Below are 19147 nucleotides of genomic sequence, written 5' to 3' on the forward strand. Positions count from 1 at the left end.
AGTGGGCCGTTCGCTGCCCTGCAAGGCTTTTAAAGCTGGGAGTGAATGGAGACAAAGCCATTCTAAGGCACATATCAAGGTGCCCATTCGTAAGCCTGGAATCTAGATCGATATTTATTTTGGATTATGTTCATGGTGGAGAATCCTGTTTCACAGCAGTAGGTTGAGCCAAACATACATCACTTTTCTTTCTCAAGTTCACCATAGTTCTTCCAGCAGTCCACGCTTTCTCTGCTTTCTTTTTCTCATCATCTTCTCCTTCTTTCCCGGCTCTGTTCCCAGCTTGCCACGGGTTTGCATGCTGTGTCTAAAAGTGTCTAGCAGGAGCAGCCCAGACTGACAGCTCATTGGCTAATTTGTATTATGTGCAGCCTGGTACCAGAAGCTCCAGAGGACTTTACCATGTTAACAGGAGAAGCGGCACAAGTGAAATTAGACACTGTCGTCGGACAACATGCAGTAATTTATGAATGTATTAAATCAGGTTGGGTCCGGTTTAACCAGCCGGTGGGTCTGGATCCAACTGCGGTAGAGCAGGGAATATTAGCCCGAACCCGACGGGACCGGGCGGGTTCGGGCTTTAAACCGTTATATGCGCGGCAAATAAATGATCATGTGATAACGTTCGATCTATACGCGATGAATTCAAAATGGATGTTACAGAAGTGAAACGGAGATTAGCCCTTAATGCGCACAATTGAAAAATGTCGGGCTGCAAACGGGTCGGGCTCTACGAAGCTGTCAATCATAACGGGCCGGGCCGGGCACGGGCCTGGTTCTTTCGGACTCGGGTCGGTTTCGGGCTGACTTTCAAGGCCCGTTTCATGCTCTAAACTGCGGTACGCCAATCCGTGACCTCTGCTCTATAGGATGTTCTGCTCCAGTCTCAAGTCCTCTACAGCTTCTGAATTATTTTTCCCTTGGTTTATCCATCAACAAATTCCCTCTTCGCCAAAGAAAAGAATCCCCACAGCATGACGCGTCTATAGTTTTTGCTCTTTGATACCTTCATAGAGCAGCTGGCTGGCCTCTATTTTACTATCTGGTGACTGATAAGGGTTTTACTGGATTTTATTTCAGGGTATCAAGAGGAAATGTTTGCATAAACTTCCATGTTTTTACTAGCAATAAAGTCCACAACTCAAATGTCATTTTTTGCCTTCCTCATTAGAGTATCGGAATAAATCAAGAATTATATTAAGGTTAGTGTATGAGTCATGAAAATAGGTTAAAAAGTTAAGGGAGAAAAACTATTTAGGCAAAGCAATCCTTGATATTAGGGGGTTCAGAGTGAATATCACACATTTAACTTTTTTTTTTATTATCTCTGAATAGTTTTAGAAATTAGGTATTATTTTCATTCAATTCATCATGCTGTAGTTTAAGCAGCTCTACATATGATATCACAAATAAATTCATTAAACTGGGTACATTTGTGATCTTAAAAGAGGTGTGACTAACCAAAGGAAAAGTTCAGATTGGTTATTTTCCTCCAGGCGCTTTAGGCCCCTGCTCCAGACAGACAGGGATGCTGAGAGACTCTGGGGGTTTTCCATTAGTAATTTCATCAAACACTCCTTTAGAGCTATGCAGATATGTAGTGAACCTTGAACTGTGTTTGAGAGCATTTATCCGACAGCTTGAATGACTAACAAAGACACAAATGCAGGCCCTAGATGAGATGTAAATGCCACAATGGGCAGGTCGACTTCAGTCAACCCTGGAAGCCTCCCTTTTCATGACTGGCATCCACGCATTATTACCGAGCATCTGCTTTAACTGCCGTGACACATCCTTTTAAGTCTTTGAAATAATCATTTAGGGTTCAAAGCAGAGTTCAGTACGGAGACGGGACCAGAAGCAGATGTTTCTCCTGTTTGTCATGCCTGATATGTTCCTGCTCATTCGGACCGTGCAGGTCTTCAGCATCCTTTCAAGCGAAAGACATGAGTGACGCTCAGTTTAGAATTCCTTTATAATTCTGCAATCATGAAGGATGGAGACTTTAGATAAATACTAATTATGATTTCTGACAGGTTTTTTTTTTTTTTTTATTACAGGCAAGATGGAAAAAAAACGTTAAATTCCTACATTCAAGGTTTGTGGTTATTCCTTTGTAACAAGCACCTGGTTCCTAAACATGAAGCAGAGACCAAACTTCATTAAAGAACCTGAATTCTTTCTTCAGTTAGGATGTAGGCTAAGGATACATCGAGAACTTTTGTATCCTACTACTCTCCAGTTATGTAACGTTAATTTATGTAGCTGCTAATATCTTTGTATGACTTGTTCTTATTTCCCATAGAGTACTCTGATTAAAAAGTACACCTGCTCAGTCTTTCCTTGTTAAAATGTGTGTTTTTTTTTTTGTCATACACCACAATATATGTACATAATTGTGTCTTGAAATAAATGCATTTCCTTGGTTTAGACAAGCTAAGCAATGGTGCATTCAAAGTGAATGCGGTTTGGGCGTCAAAAATATGGAAATGCCCAAACTTGGACGCCAGGTCAAACGTTGGTCAAGATGCTTTCACGCTCTGGAAGCTGCAGTTGTTTATCTGCTCTGTTCTGGAGCTACTGTACAAAGGAAAGAACAGCTTGGGCTTTACTTACTTTGATAAACATCATCTGTTCAGTGAATTTTTGATGATATTCTAGTTTTTGAACTGAAAGATGATCATATACCACTTTCCTTTATTTACACTTACCTTCTGGATTCAATTCTGCTGAAGCAAAGAATGAAAAACCAAAATAAGATAAATCCAATAACAAGGAACTAGCAGGATGTGGTAATTAGAATTAGAATATTGAGAAATTAAAAACTTTTTTTTTTATTAGAATGATCAATTTGTTATATTTCTCAAAGAAAAAACTACAACCTGCAACTAGCACTGACGCGGCAGCCACTTTAGTTTTAAAAAAATACTAGCGATAGCACCAATTAGTGTGTTGTAGAGAGGAAATGCAAAAGTATGCATATTTATAAATAAATACATTAGCTTGATTGGTTTTTCATCCCTTTTTCCTTTTATTTTCTGATTTGTGGTAGTAAATCGAGCTTTGAACTCTGTCATTACAAGCTGAACTGATTGTTTAACGATATAAAATATTAATGGACTTCATATATTTTGGTTTTCTTGTGCCAGAGGTAATTTTTCAAAGGAAGAGATAGCAACTAACTAAAGGGAGAATATAAAAAAAACAAGATTAAAAAACAGACCAAGGTGAGAAGAGAGGGGATCAGCAAAACTAATATCATTTTACATGAAGAGAAGCCGGAGTATCTGAAAATCAAACAGAAACGCACACAGACAGGCATGCAGGAGGCTTCAGATTTGCTTTATTTTAGGTAGAAACAAGCAGGTGAGAGGGAAGCAAATAGACATTTGAGGAAAATTAAAATCTAGAAATAAAACCGAGGAAGGCAGTACAAAGTTAAGAAAGCAGGAAACAGCAGAAACAGCCCTTACAATGTGCAGAAAACCCAGTAGAGTGTTATATTTAAAGCAATAAGACAGAAAACAGAAGTAGACCCATTATTTTTCAGAAAGCAAAGCTAAACTGTAAAAGTGGAGCTGGCAAAGAGATCACATGATCGATTACTTTAAAAAATATAAAAAACTTACATTCATGCTATTCCTGAGTTTTAGATGTAGAAAGTAATGTAACTGGATGTTGCCACTGAGGCTTTTATTTCAGAATGTGTGTCAGGGTCCATTAGAGAGCTGCATGTGTCGTCTGGTCGTAACACGGTTATGGGCATAGTTATGAAGGTATGTGTTTCTGGTGGTGGGTATCCTGCTGCGTGACGGCGGGTCCCCATACATCTGCCCCGCCATGGCTCGGATGTTTTCTATGTAACTGCTGCTCTGGATGTCGTCCAGTGTACGACTGCGTCTGTTTCTGGACTTGTGTGTGTAATGCTGCATGTTTCCCTCGTAGTCGTCAGCGGGGCGACCATGCGTGTTTTCAAGTCTGGCGCGACCCTGATAAGTGTCTGCAAACATATGGTAGCGAGTATGTTCAGTTTCATGCCTTTCCCTGTTTACGTTACCATCCTTAGGCCTTTTAGAGTCATCTGGGGATTGGCAGTTTGAGACAAACCCAAACTCATTCATCTTGTGAGATCTCTGCACAGCGTGTCGCGCATTGCTCCCGTCATCGCTGAAACCCTGACACGTGTGCTTGTGTTTGAACCCGTAAGTGTATCTGGTGTGCGTCTCCCCCGGCCTCTGTCTGCAGCGCTGCCTGTGGCTGTGAGACAGCGGCTCAGACGCTCGCCTCCTTAATGTGAGGAGAAGGGAGGAGGCGCGGTGCGGAACAACTGGCTGCAGCTGGCAGACGTCACCCACCTGTACCTGATTGCTGGAGCCAAGTTTAACATTGGGTTGATAGTTGGAGCTGGTGGTTGCTCTTGGTGCAGAGTTGCCGCCACCTGCCTGAAAGAAGATAAAGATTGTAAATAACCTTCTAAAAGGATTGGATCATCAACAGGAAGTTTAGGTTAGAGTCGAAAAAGAGCGATTTAAATCAAAAACTTTGGTCTAACATTCATTGGAAGCCTTAATTATGAGGCTAAGCAATGAAACTTTACTGATTTTAAAAAGAGGCCAGCAGTTTCAGGGTGCCTTACCCAAGAAAATTCATTGAAAATTAAGCAGAAGAACATATATTAATTGATAATAGTGCTGTTGCAAGTAAATTTAACGTGAAAAAGGGGAAATCAAAGTATCTGCAGTATATGTGTTCAGTGTTAAGTTTGTTTCAACAGCCAGTGATGAACTGGCATAGCATTCATCTGTTGGTGTTTAAGTTCAAAGTTTAGGCAATTTCAGAACACCAAGCTAAAAGAGATGCTCTGCCATGTACCAATGCCTGTAATACTACTGTAATACTAATGGCATCGCTGTGTTTGACTGGACTGATCAGAACCCACTTCAGAACCTGTACCGTTTAGATGAAGTTAAGACACCCCAGATAAAACGGTAGATTTCTAAGAACCCCAATCTTAGTATTTCATTACCTTTTAGTCAGTCTGAGATTTTTTATACTTTTCTAATACTTTTCTAATTAAGAGGAACCACTGAAACTTGACATATAACTTCTAGTTGTGTTCTAGCTTAGATGGCAGCACTAAAAAACTTTAAAGTTTACTCATCTTTCAATGAAATCTGAAAGATGACAAAACAGCGACATCCAATAGAAATCTAACAAAAGAAATTATTTAGATGTCCGACTATTCAAAAGGTTTAAATCAAAGCCTCCCATTTAATGAAGTTAGCTTATATAAAAGTTAGTTTTTTTCCCACTAAACTTGATTATTTTTGCTCCATCAGCAGGACTCATCTCTGATCGTCTCTAATCCTAAGCAGGGCCCAAACAAGGAAGTAAGGGAAATGTTTGTACGTTTAAGGTGGAGTAGAGCTGGGCTGAGTGAAGGCAGAGAAAATGTGTCTAGGTTAAAGTTTCAAATCATTTTATTGGTCAAAGCCATGGACAGCCAGATTTAATAGTAATACACCTGGAAAAGAAATATTCTAAACACTAAGAACCTGAATTAAGGGTCCTTATTAGCTGAAAGCTTTTATCAATATATATGAATAAAATGAATCTATTGAAATGTATAAATTTCTGCCTACCCTTCCATCATTGTCACCAAGTTGTTTACTCAGAATTGTTTATATTAGAGGAAACAGCATTAGCATTTCTAGCAGATACTGAGATGCATTGTACTTTTCAAGAAAGGAAAGATTTCAAACAATTCGCTTTGCTCATAGTTGTGAAATAAATTTCCCTCCAACATTCAGCCAGGTGGTTCTAAGGCTATCAATATCTGCAACAACTTGCTGAAAAACAGGCAATGATTTCATTTCACTTTAGGATTAATCAATTCTTTTTAAATTGAATTGTAATATCTAGGCTATGGTTACTTTAAGTTAAAATGATCACAACAGGGAGATATAATTCCAAGCTGAATTATAAATATTGCAAATTTCCCAGCTTAAACGGCTGTATTTACTTATAATATGAAGTCTTTGAACAGACGCAGCTGTGAGTTTCATAATGCATGAGCAATGATGAATGTTTTATGTAATAAAACTTCTCAGATGAAAAGTAAGAAGAGAGGGAATTGGAACTTTAAGCTGACACCCCACATTTACAGAGAGGAATGAGAGCAATATATTCAGCCATTATATTGTGATATTTAAAAGTTTTGCATGGAGCACAGTTATTTTCTGAATTAAAAAAAATCTGTGCCTCTATTGCAGCAATAACTTTAAGGTTGATTTATAGAACTACAACACTGATTTATTTCCATTCATGTTTATAGCTAAGTAGGAATATTGGATAAAAAAAGTTGTTTAAGAGATACCTGTTTGGAAGCCCGCAGGACCACAAGCTGGATGGTTCCTCGCATGTTCCCTTCTGATGACATGGACCGCCTCAGCGTCTCCATGGCAGCGTGGTTGGAGCGGCCTAACAGCGACTCACCGTTAACGGCGATTAGCTGGTCGTTTATCCTCAACCGACCGTCCTGTTGTGAAAAGAAAATTTTTTTAAAACAAGACTACTGTTGTCTTCAGGGTTTTTTTTTATTATTTTATCTGAAAGAGAATTTTTTATTTATTTATTTTTTTTTAAACAGTAGCTGTTATTTTTTTACGCCACACAGCAAAGGTGGCGCCAACTGATTGCATTTTATTGGGATTGTATGCGATACCCCTAACCCTGCACAAAGTAGTGCAATCGTGTTAACTGGAAGGGAGTCATTTCACCTTTTTATTAAAAAAGAAAGAAAATTGGTGAACATTTGCATTCAGTCGCCTTTGCTTTAACACTACTAAACATAATCAGCTGCAACACCCACCATAATACATAAAATTCATGTTTGTCAGCAAGTAAATGTGTACAGTCAGTCATTTTATCAGCAGATGTCGTTATTCTAAAATTGGACTAACAGGACATTGGGCAAACGATCAAAGTGGGGGCGGGACTCCAACCTGAGCCTGCAGCATCGTCCAATTAGGCCTCAGTTTGTTGCTTCTCTGTTCAGTTATGACCTAAATGCGAAATATTTCCCAAAACTACACAACTTGACACCATCTAAATAGTGAAACAGGGTGGTGGAAGCATCCTGCTGTTGGGATGTTTTTAATTTAGCAAAAAACGTAAGTCACCAGCTGCAAAAGAGTTGAAAAGGGTTCAACTGGTATAGAGTGATGACTCTTCGACAAACAGCCATTGTTACAAAGGAAGAGTTTTGATCCAAGCATCTTTATTTCTTACAATAATTCCAAAGAAAATCTGTAGCTAAATCAGAGAGAAGCGGTGACTTGCACTTAATGTTGACAGATGCGCCTAGTCCAGTTTGACTGAACTCAAGCCGTCTGCAAAAATGCAACAGAATAGATGTTGTTTCTAGATGTGCAAAGCTGATATAGATATGGCCTATATAAGACAAAAGACCTGCAGCTGGAATGACAGTGAAAGGTGTTTATCTTAATGCATTGACTCATGGAAATAAAAAAAAAATGCATGCAAAACCTCTACCTTTTCTTATTATAAAAAGAAAAATCCAAATAGAGAGGTATGCATTCACTTTATGCCAATATCTGCAGAATAAAAACTGCTCGATTGGAGAAAAAGTATAGATGTATCTCAGGACATTAAGTAAGAGAAACAGGACAGGGATTTGATTAAGTTTTAAAAGAAGGAAAAGACACAAAAAATAAGAGAACAAAATAAGTGTGTGGGTGTGTGTCTGAGTGTGTAAGAGAGAGAAAGAGAGAAGAAAATGAAAGAAGGGTTGGAGAAGGCAAGAAAATTGTGGAGTTAGCAATCTACTGAGAGTGGGAGAGCCATGATAAATACATAGAGCAGCTAATGGAATAGCCTCTGTGGGCACTAAATCACTTCTAAGTGTTTTAAATAGCAGCCTTTTGTAGAGAAGCAACGCAGAGTACTGCCCTGCAGGGACAGAGAGAGGAAGGGATAGAAGGAGGGCAACAAATGAAGAGAGCCAGGCAGGAGGGGAAGGAAAAAAACAGGAATAATAATGATGAAGAGGCTCCAAGACAGACTGAAGTGAGTGTGTGTGGAGTCATGAACGCCCCATTATGGTCAGAGCTGACCTTTGACCGTTCTCATTAACAAGGCACCGCCTTGGCTGACCTTAAATCTATACTGGGATGGCACCGAGCAGAACACACACAAACAGGTTTATAGCTGTCATCAAAATTCAACTCCAGCAGGTTTCTTGGTCGATGAATGTGAGTTTGGTTTGTTTCCCCATCATGATGTGATGATGATCAGGAGGAAAGTTAATCAAACTTAAGCCTCGGGCCTAACAGCCCCAAAAACTTCCACAATGGAAATAGGTTAGATCTCTCCATGACTCCTCTTCATCGCCGCCCTGTTTCCCCTCTCATACTGTGATTGTGTGTCAGTCAGACTCGAGGGAGATCCTTTCCCCTCCTCAGTGGCGGCACGGAGCTGCAAAGATTCATCACAGTCCTTCGCTGGTTCTCATTTGCATCCATCAACGCGGCGAATGTGATGCACACATATTTAAACATATTGTGTTCCTAGTGAGACTCTCCACTTTTCTCTTTATAGCTCAATGATGCTCCTTTCTTCCCTCTCATCCTTCCGCTGTCTCCGTTTTCTCCTGTCTCTTCTCCTTCGTGTCTCCTCTCATGTGGTGTCTCGTCTCAGAGACCTGTTTCGCAGCCAGCCGGAGATCTTTACTAGGCCATTCTGTCTGAACGCTATCCGCCTCTGCAGCTGTCGGAAAACTACTTCTAAGGGAGCTTTTGGGAGCTCTGGCCGTACTGATCCCAGACCAGCCGTTTATCTCCAACAGCACACCCGTCTCTGTTCCCTCTTGTCGCTCAGAGCAGATCTAGGAGCGGCGGAGAAGTTTTGACGCGTACAGGAGGGGGTAGCAGATATCGAGGCCAAGTGGAGGAATCTCAAAAGTGCTGAAATGGGATGTTTTTTCCTGATGCACTCAGAACTTGGAGTGAGTGCTGACTGATCGAGATAAGGCGGCTGCGGTGCTTGTGTGACGAGGCCACTCGAGGTCAATGGGTGTCAAAGATCAAGGGAAGCAAAAAGGGAGGAGGGATATAAAGCCAGAAAGGCAGGAAACGAGTCGGGGGAGATGAGAGGACAAACAGAAGGCAAAGGAAAGAGGGGGAAGAGACATCTGAAGGGAGGAAGATTAGAAACAATCAATGCTTAGATTTTAATTATTGAAATAAATAATATATAAAATTGTGTGTTTTTCCTCTTCTGTCCAATGGTTTTACACATCTGAATGGCAGCTTACTTTAATCCGTTCTCAGCATCCCTTTGATGCAGGAGACGATGATATCTGAGCTACCAGGGGGGGACATGGAAATTAAAGATTTGGATCATGCTGTTGATTCAAGCATATCTGGTTCTGTTGTTAATTGTTATAACAAATGTTTACCGAACCTTTTTAGGGGATGTTTGTACTGTTGGAGGATGTGCTTTGAAAAACACAGGTTTAAGAAAAACTATTTTTTTTACACATCTTTAAAAAAACATGCCGCTAATTACCTCCACTTTGAAATGATTTGCTACTTTGCACTGAGATAAAATTAAACTAAATACAAACAGGTCCATCTAAAATAGGATTTCATCAATATAAATCTCACAATTAAACAAGGTTGCAGTTAAAGGGGCTTTAAGCTTTCATTTAAAGGTTTGGACACTGAGTACATAATAGGAGGTCGTTAGGGTTGTTTCAGAGGTATAGCCCAGTATCAGGTATTGCAGGCTAACAAAGACCTAAACGACTACCCATTACCAAAGGGCGGACATGTTCTTCTGGTTCAATTTGCATGTTTCTAAGCCATAACAAGGCTTTTTTTGGGCTATTCTACAAAGCTTGGAACTTAACGCTAATCCAGACATTTTGAATTGAAAAAACTTCCAGGATGGGAAGTGAAATGTCTTAAAACTTGGAAAACAAAGTCCATTGGTTTGTTTGTAGTTTTTTAGAATTCTTACAGAGGTAATAGAGCATGTTCTCTGATCTTTTTTGGGGGAGTTAAGGATGTCTTGTTTCAAATAATCTTTGAATCAGTGTGTTACAATGGTAAAAATAACAGGTAAGTTAGCTTTTTTGAGGCACAGTTTGAGGTGCTCTTCTGCTTTGATCATCAGTTGTGTTTTTTATTATAACCATAGTTTGGTCTAGTAAGTTTCTTGGCTTTGTCCGTTTTCCAGCTGCTGCGTCGCTCACCTTATAGGCAGCTCCTCCATGGATGATGGACTTGATGAAGATTCCCAGATCCTCTCCAGTCTCCTTCGACCGGTTTCCTTTCAGGCTGACGCCCAGGCCTGCTGAGCCCGTCTCGTTGAGCGGGATCTCGTACATCAGCTGCTCCCTTCCGTCCTCCATCACCTTACTGCTCGCTTCCTCCCCTTTCTAAAAATACATATGATCCAAAAAAAAAAAAGAACAGTTGTAGATAAGGTACTGATCTGAAAAAGGCAAAGCTTGATAATAAATACACATAAAGCCAGCTTAACATCGTAACCCCTGTGAATGATAGCTGATTACTGATGTGGGAGCACCATATGCAGCTGATAAGGTGTCTGCCAACATTACATTGATTATATTTAACACAGGAAGCCAGAAAACACCAAGGAAAGAGACGGATTAAATAGTCAGATAGAAGGTGGCTGCGGGGTGGAAGAAAGAAAGCTAGCTACTGTAGAGAGGTTATTCCATTTAGAGATGAAAAGCAGACGGAGAGAGAGTCATTTCTAAAGGAAACATAATAACCTTTTCAAACCTCCTCCTGAAGCACAGTGGGGGGAAGAAGGAGGTGGAAAGAAAGAGGAGGAGGGGAGGACGGTGGCGTGGAGGAGCATTTAAAAGTAATAACCCATTCCTGAGGTAAACCCATTTCTTCTCCCCCCCTTACTCTTTGCATTTCATACAAATCTCTCCGTCTCCACCTGACTCTACTACCTAGAGCTCTTTTTTTTCCTCTCACATCTTTCACCCGCCCACCCCTCTCATCCACTGCTACTTGATGGGAAGAAAATGACCATGGCGGGCGGCGGTGCTCTGGAAATGAGAGGCGGGGAAGGGGAAAAGAGAGAAAAGTAAAATGTCCATCATTAAAGGATGCTAATGCACAATTTGGCCTCCTTGGAAAAGAGGGGGTTCACCTCAACGACGAGAAGGTGAGGAAGATTTTGCATGTGTTGCATTTCTCTCCAATCCCACTCGTCTTACATCTAAATGAATTTTGTAGGAATATATACAAATATCCATGAAAGCAGCCTTACCACTTGTCGCACGTCTAAGCGCCCCCCTGACAGGATTGCTGAAGCCTTACATCAGACACCTTGATCCCAGCGCTCACAAAGCCGAAGGACAAACACGTCCTCTTGGATGATTTCTTTGCTAAATTCACAACTACACCAGCTCCCTCTCTATTTGCTATCATCTCATGGCCTCTTTTCCTGTCAGATGTAGTCCTGTACTGCTGTGGCTTAATTAAAACAACAGGTTGTCGAAGCCTTCAGGCTGAGAGGGATACTCAGCCCTAAAGTGTGAATCAGAGCTCTCAAGTCACTAAAGGTAATGGAGCGAAAGAAAAATCCTGAGAGGCTGTGACACACTGATCCATTTAGTCACTGCTTTCACTTCTTTACAAGTGGGTGCTTATTAATTGTAGGCTGATAGACTGTACTTTTTTGTCAAGCAGTAACATTCTTTGGTGCAAGAGCCAGAGAAGGACTGTGAAATGAAACCGTAGAGATGGGATAAAGACATGCTGCTCTCTGCAGACAGTCATCTAAGATATGTGGAGACTCTAAAGAGTCTCAATCAGACAAAAATACTTTATTTTCTTTTTAAAACATCTACAGAAAGTAGATATTTCGAATTAGACCTACTGAGCTACATGAATAGCTGGATACTATATACAGATGGGTGGAGTTTCTCAAAGGTTTCCAACTCTATAGACATCAGAAATCTCTGCATTTAAAGACTGGTCCTTAAAGTTAGCAAATAAAGTTTTGAAGGTAAAATCATCTCAGACTTTCCTGTAGATTATTACCTGTTCGACACATTTCCAATAGAAGATTTGTTCCTGCAAAGTCTCAGGATCTATTTTCTGCTCTGGTCTAATTATAGATTTTCAATCAAAGCTTATTTTCACCAACAAGCAATTTCAGGGTGACATCGTTTCAAAAAGACAATCTTCACCTCCCTGTTTGAAAGACACTTTAGAGGATCCGGGTGGGAGATTTTAAATACTCTACAAACACTAGAGGTAAAAAGGGTCAAACTGGATCGAAAAAAAGCCTTGGAACCTTCTTATATGTTGGATTTAACTACTGATTTACATCTATTTACACAACCAAGTGGCTCCCAGACACACAATAACGGTTTACATAACTACTAATGCCACTTTCCTTGGGGGGGGAGATTGGGTGGCCCAGACCCCTCCTCGTTTTATCATTAGCCTTCAGCTATGGCTCTTTAACAAGCCTTTAGTAAGAAGAGGAGACCACCCTCTTCAACACCCAAATGAGAAGACCTCAGGGTGGGTGATGGGGGGGGGGGGGGGGGGGGTTCACACACAGCGATTACACACAGAGGCTTTTGTCTGCAAGGATTTCTAAATGTGGGCTTTCAAAGCACGGAGGATTAGCGGTGAGAGCGACATTCAATTAAGATGAGATCTCTCCGCGCTTGACGGCTACGACGGAGCTGCCAATTAATCGCATTAATGTCTTCCCTCTGCGCAGCTTTACACCTTTACCTCAGGATGATGAGGAATGACAATAGAACGACCGATTAAACGATAATTCAGGTGGGAAGTGAAGCAATGCCCTAGGGAGGGAAAAACAGAAAAAAGAAAAAGACTCAACTTGAAGAATGAGGGACAGGATGAATGATAAAGGATAAAACAAGCAGTGGGTAAATAATAAAAAAAAAGAGCATGAAAGGGGAATCCTCCCTTCCTGTGAGACGACCCGTTCCTGCTGGCATTGGCGGGTCAACCATGTGCGCGATGACCCCACCATCCTGTCGCATTCGCGCACTTTCCCCTCTCACAAACCCCTCCATTACCCCAACAGACAACAGGAATAAAACCTGAAACAAAAGAGTCTGCGTTTAATGAGAGCAGCGAGTGGAGGAGATGCAGAAGTGCTGACAGGAATGAAACTGATTAGAACTTATCAGTTTTTAATTACTTAGACGGTGAGAGCAACTAGAAGGGATGCGGTGGAAAATGACTGCCTTTTGTATTCTCAAAATGAGGCTAATTCTCTGGATCTATTGTTATTCTTTTGACTAAAGGAGAGTGGCACAGCGGAGAGCTTTCAGATACCAGCTGCTTAGGAAACATCAATATTTCCTCCACTAAAACTAATCAAAAGTTCAGCTGGTTCCCCTAAAAACGACTTTATCTGAAAAGACTATGGCGATGCAAATGGAAACATCTTTACACTTGAATGACTAACACTCTGATCACTGACCACCTTTATGGTGTTTTCAAACAGCTGAGCATGCCTCTCATCCATTTTAAGGCAACGCTGTAACCCCACAACCAATGCCTGTTAGTCACAACTGCTGCAGAGCTCTGCAGATGGAAATGTCAGGCGAAAATGTTCCAATAAACACTTTTATAGTTTGCCATGAAATTGTGCGCACCCTCAGATTCCTCTGAGGGATGATATGAAGGTCTCCTGGTCATCCCTGATGCAACCACCTTTGTCTTTAGTGAAATATCTTGGCGGCTTTTGAATAAACTACAACAAAATTTGGCATTAACCTTTCAGAAAAAATGGAAAAATTTGAGCAGCCATGTTTTGTTTTTTATCCAAAAACCTAAGAATCCAAATTAGCTTAGAAAATGTATTGATCTAAATACTGTGAGCATTATCAGTAATAATTCATATTAATAATACTGTAAAATTCCTTTAAATGGACCTTCAATGAAAAATACAGCCACTATCACAATTTATAGTAACACTCCTAATCAGGGTGGGGAAATTAAAATGAAGGAAAAGAAAATAAGAGACTAGAAACAAAAAAAAAAATAGGTAATAACGTCCTCTTTGGTACCACTGCTAGTATTAATTTTTACATTTTATTTTATAATCAAAATGATGTGGAGCACTTTAAAAAGGTCCAACGGTGTCAATACAACAAACAGACATATCAACAAGCTTTATTCTCCCCCTTTTCTGTACAGATAAACATTGGTCTTCATCAAGAGTTCATTGCATTGTATTTTCTTAAAATAAGTGTATTTTCCCTTGATTTGAGCTGTTGCCAATGGAAGATGATTTATATTTCAAATAAGGAAAAATTATTCCATTAAAGTGCATAATAGCTTAGGTTATTTTAAGAAAAAAAATCATTTAATTGGCAAGTCATCTTATTTACCTGCTTAAATCAAGCAGGTAAATAATAATTTAACATTATTTAAATCAGCTTTGGTAGTTTTGTTTTGAATTCTTACAAACATTTACAACCTACCTCTAACAGAATAGATGTAAGGTTTAAGCTAGTGACTAATCAACATTAAACACATGTATTTCTTGTTTCCTATTTTAAAGAGATGGAAAGAAAATTCATCATACCATCATTATATCCCAGTGAAACAAGAATCAAAGGATTACAAATTAAAGTGTTCCATAAATATAGTATGGTAAAAATGTAAAAATAAAAGAGTCAGTTATGCTTATTCTATAGAAAGCGCTATATAAACATGTCTAAAGATATTTAATGCTTCAATTTTTTTACAGCACTGATTTTTAGAAGTTTTAACACCATTGGAGATGCACCAATCTGATACCTGCATGCAATATTGGCAGCATTATTAAATAATTAGGATCAGATATCAGTGATTTGATATTGGAGATCCAACCCAGTGCACTTCACATGGAAATATAATTTCTTTCTTTTTGCTGGTTATTTGATAATACATACAACAAAGTACGTCTAAAACTGTTAATTTGTTACCTTTTTTTAACAACGTTTATATCAAGGTTAAAACTTTCACTCATAGCAAAATATCGGATCGTATCAGATATCAGTCGATAATATCAGCCCAGGTATTGATATAGAATGGTAAAAAAATTGGATCGTGCATCTCTAAATACTTATACTTCTGTTACCGAACAAAAGAATTGATATTCTAACTATCTGTATATACATATATATGATAGTTTGTAATGTAACATTTGAATTATTTTATAAAACAACTCAAATAAAAAAAAAACTCAACCCAAATTCATGGCAAAAAGGTTATTGTCAGTTTCTTCAACATTGTTCATATCTTGAATTCATTTCTGTTTTTATCTGGTATTATTTACTTTGGAAACAACAGAAAAAACATGATCCCACAGCAGAGAAAATTAGACCTTGATTGATGCCATTAGCTCAGGATGTACATTTGTTATTTGGGGCACTGATGGTAAAGTTAGCCAAGGAAAACGGATCGTTGTTCGAGAGCCATTAATCTCAACAGTTACTTCATGTTAACCTGCAATAATGAGCTGATTTGCTTGATTTACTTAAACAAACACGGCCGCCGTTTTGAATACATTTGGCTTGATGTTGCAGCTTTAAACATTCCTGGATGTCAAAAACTGTAAAGATGCCAACAAAATTTGGTGTGCAATATTTTAAGGATGTAAAAAGCATTTAAAATCTGCCCCAGCAGTACTATTAAGTCACATTTTTTCTTTAATAATCTTTATTGAATAGATTTCTTTATAAGGGGAAGAACATAAATAGGAGAATTTGTTTCAAACCAAATAACTGTTAGAACCAAAGCTTTTTTTTTTGCCATTTCTGCTTTAATTTGTAGATCAACCAGATTTCCAGGAACTTCTCATTAATAATCCAGCACTTTGTGTCCCAAGGGTATAACATGACTAGACCATTTCTGTTAGCTGCAGGCCAGCAGGCCGAATATTTATCTGGGTTCTGGGTAATGAGAGCAAGATGGAAAGAGAAGTAAAAGTATCTCAAGAGTCCGCCATTAGAGTTTCTTTTGGGGTCACCTAATCTGCATCACAACCATTAGACGCCATCTGAATGAAAACCAGTTGTTCCAGACATATCTAAGGAAGAAAGTCTTATCATAACAAAGCTGGAGAGATTAGTTAACTCTATCGGGACTTAAATTGGAACCATTGTTGTAGGCAAAAGAGATTAGAGAAGATAGGTAAAAAGAAACAGGGCAAAAAGTTAAAAATAAATAAAAATCACCTTGTGCAACCTCATTAAGTATGTTAGGAGATCTGTGATGCTGTGGGCCTGGTAGTCTTCTAAATGGTCCTGGACATGGCATCCTTAACAATTGATACCAGAATATTTTTCATTTAAACTTTGTTTACAGATAATTCCAGAAATGTTAACCCAACAGAACATCAGTCCTCCTTAGCTCCAAGATAGCATAGAAACCTGGTGAGCATAGCAAATACAAAAACAAACATATTTTTGGGGAGCTCGAGGTTTAATCTGTCTGTTCCAAAATGTAGTAAATTTAGACGATTTTGTGCCATCTTCCTAAATTAACTTAAAATTTCGAACCTTGAAAACTTTGTTCGCTATTATTATTCTGGTGCCTGCTGTTTGTACCACATACCTTAAGAATGCTAACACCTACGTCCAGGCAACAGCGTAGAGTGGAGAAAAACTCCAGCTGCTGCTGGGGATTCCCAGTGACAGCCGGTATGCGAGGATGTGAGACAGCAATATAATATTTTAAGGCAGAATGGTAATCTTGATGAACTGACTGCACAGGCGATGTTTTGAGGTGGACTTTCCTACTTAGCGTCAGACCCATCCGGAAACACTTTACTGGACGAGCTTCAGGAGCATTACAGATGCTCTTGACGAGCATCTGACCTTAATATGTACACGGTTAAAAAAATGAAGCAGCAAACTTTTTTTTTTGCTGCTCAAACCGTGTCAGTTGTGAACGTAGCATAACATTAGTTGTTTTCCGCTGCCTTCTGGTTGAGTACGCTTTAACGATTTTGGTCTTAGCTGTGAATAATGTGCAGATTTTAAAAAGGGGAAAAACTGTCCAATGTATCTTTTAAGCTAGGACTTTTTTTGTGTGTTTTTTTGTTTGCATGTGATTATTTCCCACATCTTTTAGTTTGTTCAGTTTCTGCTTAAGGGCCATTCTAGCATCTCTAGTCTAACCATGCTGAAGATAAAGAGTAGATCTCATAGGGCACGAGCAGCTTCAGCTATTTCCTATTCTACTTCCCTCCTCTTTAAATCTCTCTCTCTTATGCACAAATACAAGCAAGTGTTAGATTGAGGCTCTTCAAAGGGCACTTGTTATGCCAAGACTGCCGGGCCATTAATGAGGGCAAACTATTTTGGGAAGCAGTAACTTAGCTGTTTAAAGGCGTGCGGTGTTTTCATCTGTGCATGCATGTGTGTCAGCTAGAGAGAGCACTTGTGTTCAAGTTTTTATCAAGGACTCAGAGTTTGTGTGTGCCTGTGTAGGTGTGAATATGCATCACTCACTACAAAGTCTCCACTCCGAGTGCTTTGAAGTGTTCAGGATAGCCACAGAGGACAGACGACCGAGAGCGAGTGAAAACATCATTTATGGCGCGGCTTCAAGGGGGCCAACTGGCTGTGTGTATATATGTTTAGAAGCATGATTATTGATTAAATGTCCCCTGTGAGGGGGCGGGGAATTATGTTAGATTTTGCAGCCTGAAGCTGACCTTAGACACTTTCATCCGCAGCAGGTAAGCTGTCAGTTAACATGCCAAAAGGCAAGGGCATGCTCCCAAGTTTCCTGCAGACCTGCTGTGCCGGCCGCGCGTGACTTCCTGTGCCATCGCTGTGTCAACAATCCAGAGGGGGACAGGAAAGCAGGAGCGTGCCCCTGGGTGGCTTTGAATGCATTAGAATGTGTGTCCATGTATGGTGCAGAAAAGGGGTACAAAGAGGTTTTATTCCTTTGGGAGAAAATAAAGGAAAAGACACAATGTGAAGGAAGTGGGTGGGAAAAAAAACAACACAAAACAGGCAGATGAAAATGAGGAACAAAAAGAGAGGAAGCGTGAAGCAGATCCAAAGATGCTGCATGATGGGTAAAAGGAGCAGATTAAAGCTACAGCAGGCGTGTGTGAGGACATGGATGTTGTTTTCACTCTCCATTACCAGCTCTCTTGGCAGGAAGATGTCCTCCTGCCGGGACACCAGCACAGACACCGTCTCTCCCTGCTTGGTGCTGCGCAACATGGCCACCAGTTCCTCCTGGGTACGACCGGTCATGTCCACTCCATTCACCTATACAAGCCCAGCGTGAACAAATATCACATTTCACACCTGAATAGGTGAATATAAATATAACATACCTCATTTTCATAGGATTCATTTATGTTTTATTAGCATCAAATTTCAAAATTTGAGCTCAGAAATGGGGGATGGTGTTTTATCAAAGGGCTGTTTTCTGTTTAAATAAAGTTTAGTAACACAAATGTCGAATGGATGTAGGGAAATAACTTTAGATGCAAAAATTTGTATTAGTTAACGATCGGACTCTTGGGATTAAGAGGAGGAAGAATCAAACATTGAGTGAACGAGAAAACACAGCTAAACTTGAATAACTTAAATTTCTTTCAATCAGAGTCACCAATATATAAGCAACTCCATTTCTTTTTTATATATATAAAAAATTAAAAGAAAAAATAGTAACTCTTCCAGATGTAAATAATGCTTTTAATCCGGGCTTTAAATAAGTCAACTTTAGAGAATGCAGTTACGCTTTTCATCCAGCAGGGGGGCACTGGAGCGATCATGTGTGGCTACTTTTGTCACTTGTGATTTCTCACTCTTCTCGACAAAAAGCTGATGTCCAATGTGTGCTTTACCTCCAGGATGCGGTCCCCAGGCTGCAGGCGGCCGTCCTTCACTGCCGCCCCTCGCTGCAGGATGTTTTTAACCAGAATGGGGCCTGGCCCGTGGACGGACGAGTCCCTGGTGACCACAGTGAAGCCCAGACCCTCAGTGCCTGGTGGGGAATAAAGCAGCCTGAGTCACAGTGTGCTTCTGGGTAATTTACGTCCTTAAAATAAGATACCTAATTACGAATTT

At 39.9% G+C, this 19147-nt stretch overlaps 1 protein-coding gene across 3 annotated transcripts in view; it reads right to left on the minus strand.

Annotated features, from left to right (window-relative positions):
• Positions 1–19147, minus strand: part of pard3ba (par-3 family cell polarity regulator beta a) — a 176778-nt gene that overhangs the window by 96904 nt on the left and 60727 nt on the right. For 2 of the 3 annotated variants that reach the window (XM_038280628.1, XM_038280779.1), the window contains 5 exons: positions 18925–19064; positions 18212–18340; positions 10277–10462; positions 6377–6538; positions 4356–4442 (listed from right to left, as the gene is read on the minus strand). In XM_038280628.1, the coding sequence (XP_038136556.1) occupies positions 4356–4442; positions 6377–6538; positions 10277–10462; positions 18212–18340; positions 18925–19064 (704 nt within the window). The remainder of the gene's footprint in view (positions 1–4355; positions 4443–6376; positions 6539–10276; positions 10463–18211; positions 18341–18924; positions 19065–19147) is intronic. The other variant, XM_038280701.1, reaches the window with a different exon arrangement.

This window comes from Cyprinodon tularosa, unplaced genomic scaffold (assembly GCF_016077235.1).
Source record: "Cyprinodon tularosa strain WSP-4 unplaced genomic scaffold, ASM1607723v1 ctg1, whole genome shotgun sequence".
In the NCBI taxonomy this organism is placed as follows: domain Eukaryota; kingdom Metazoa; phylum Chordata; class Actinopteri; order Cyprinodontiformes; family Cyprinodontidae; genus Cyprinodon; species Cyprinodon tularosa.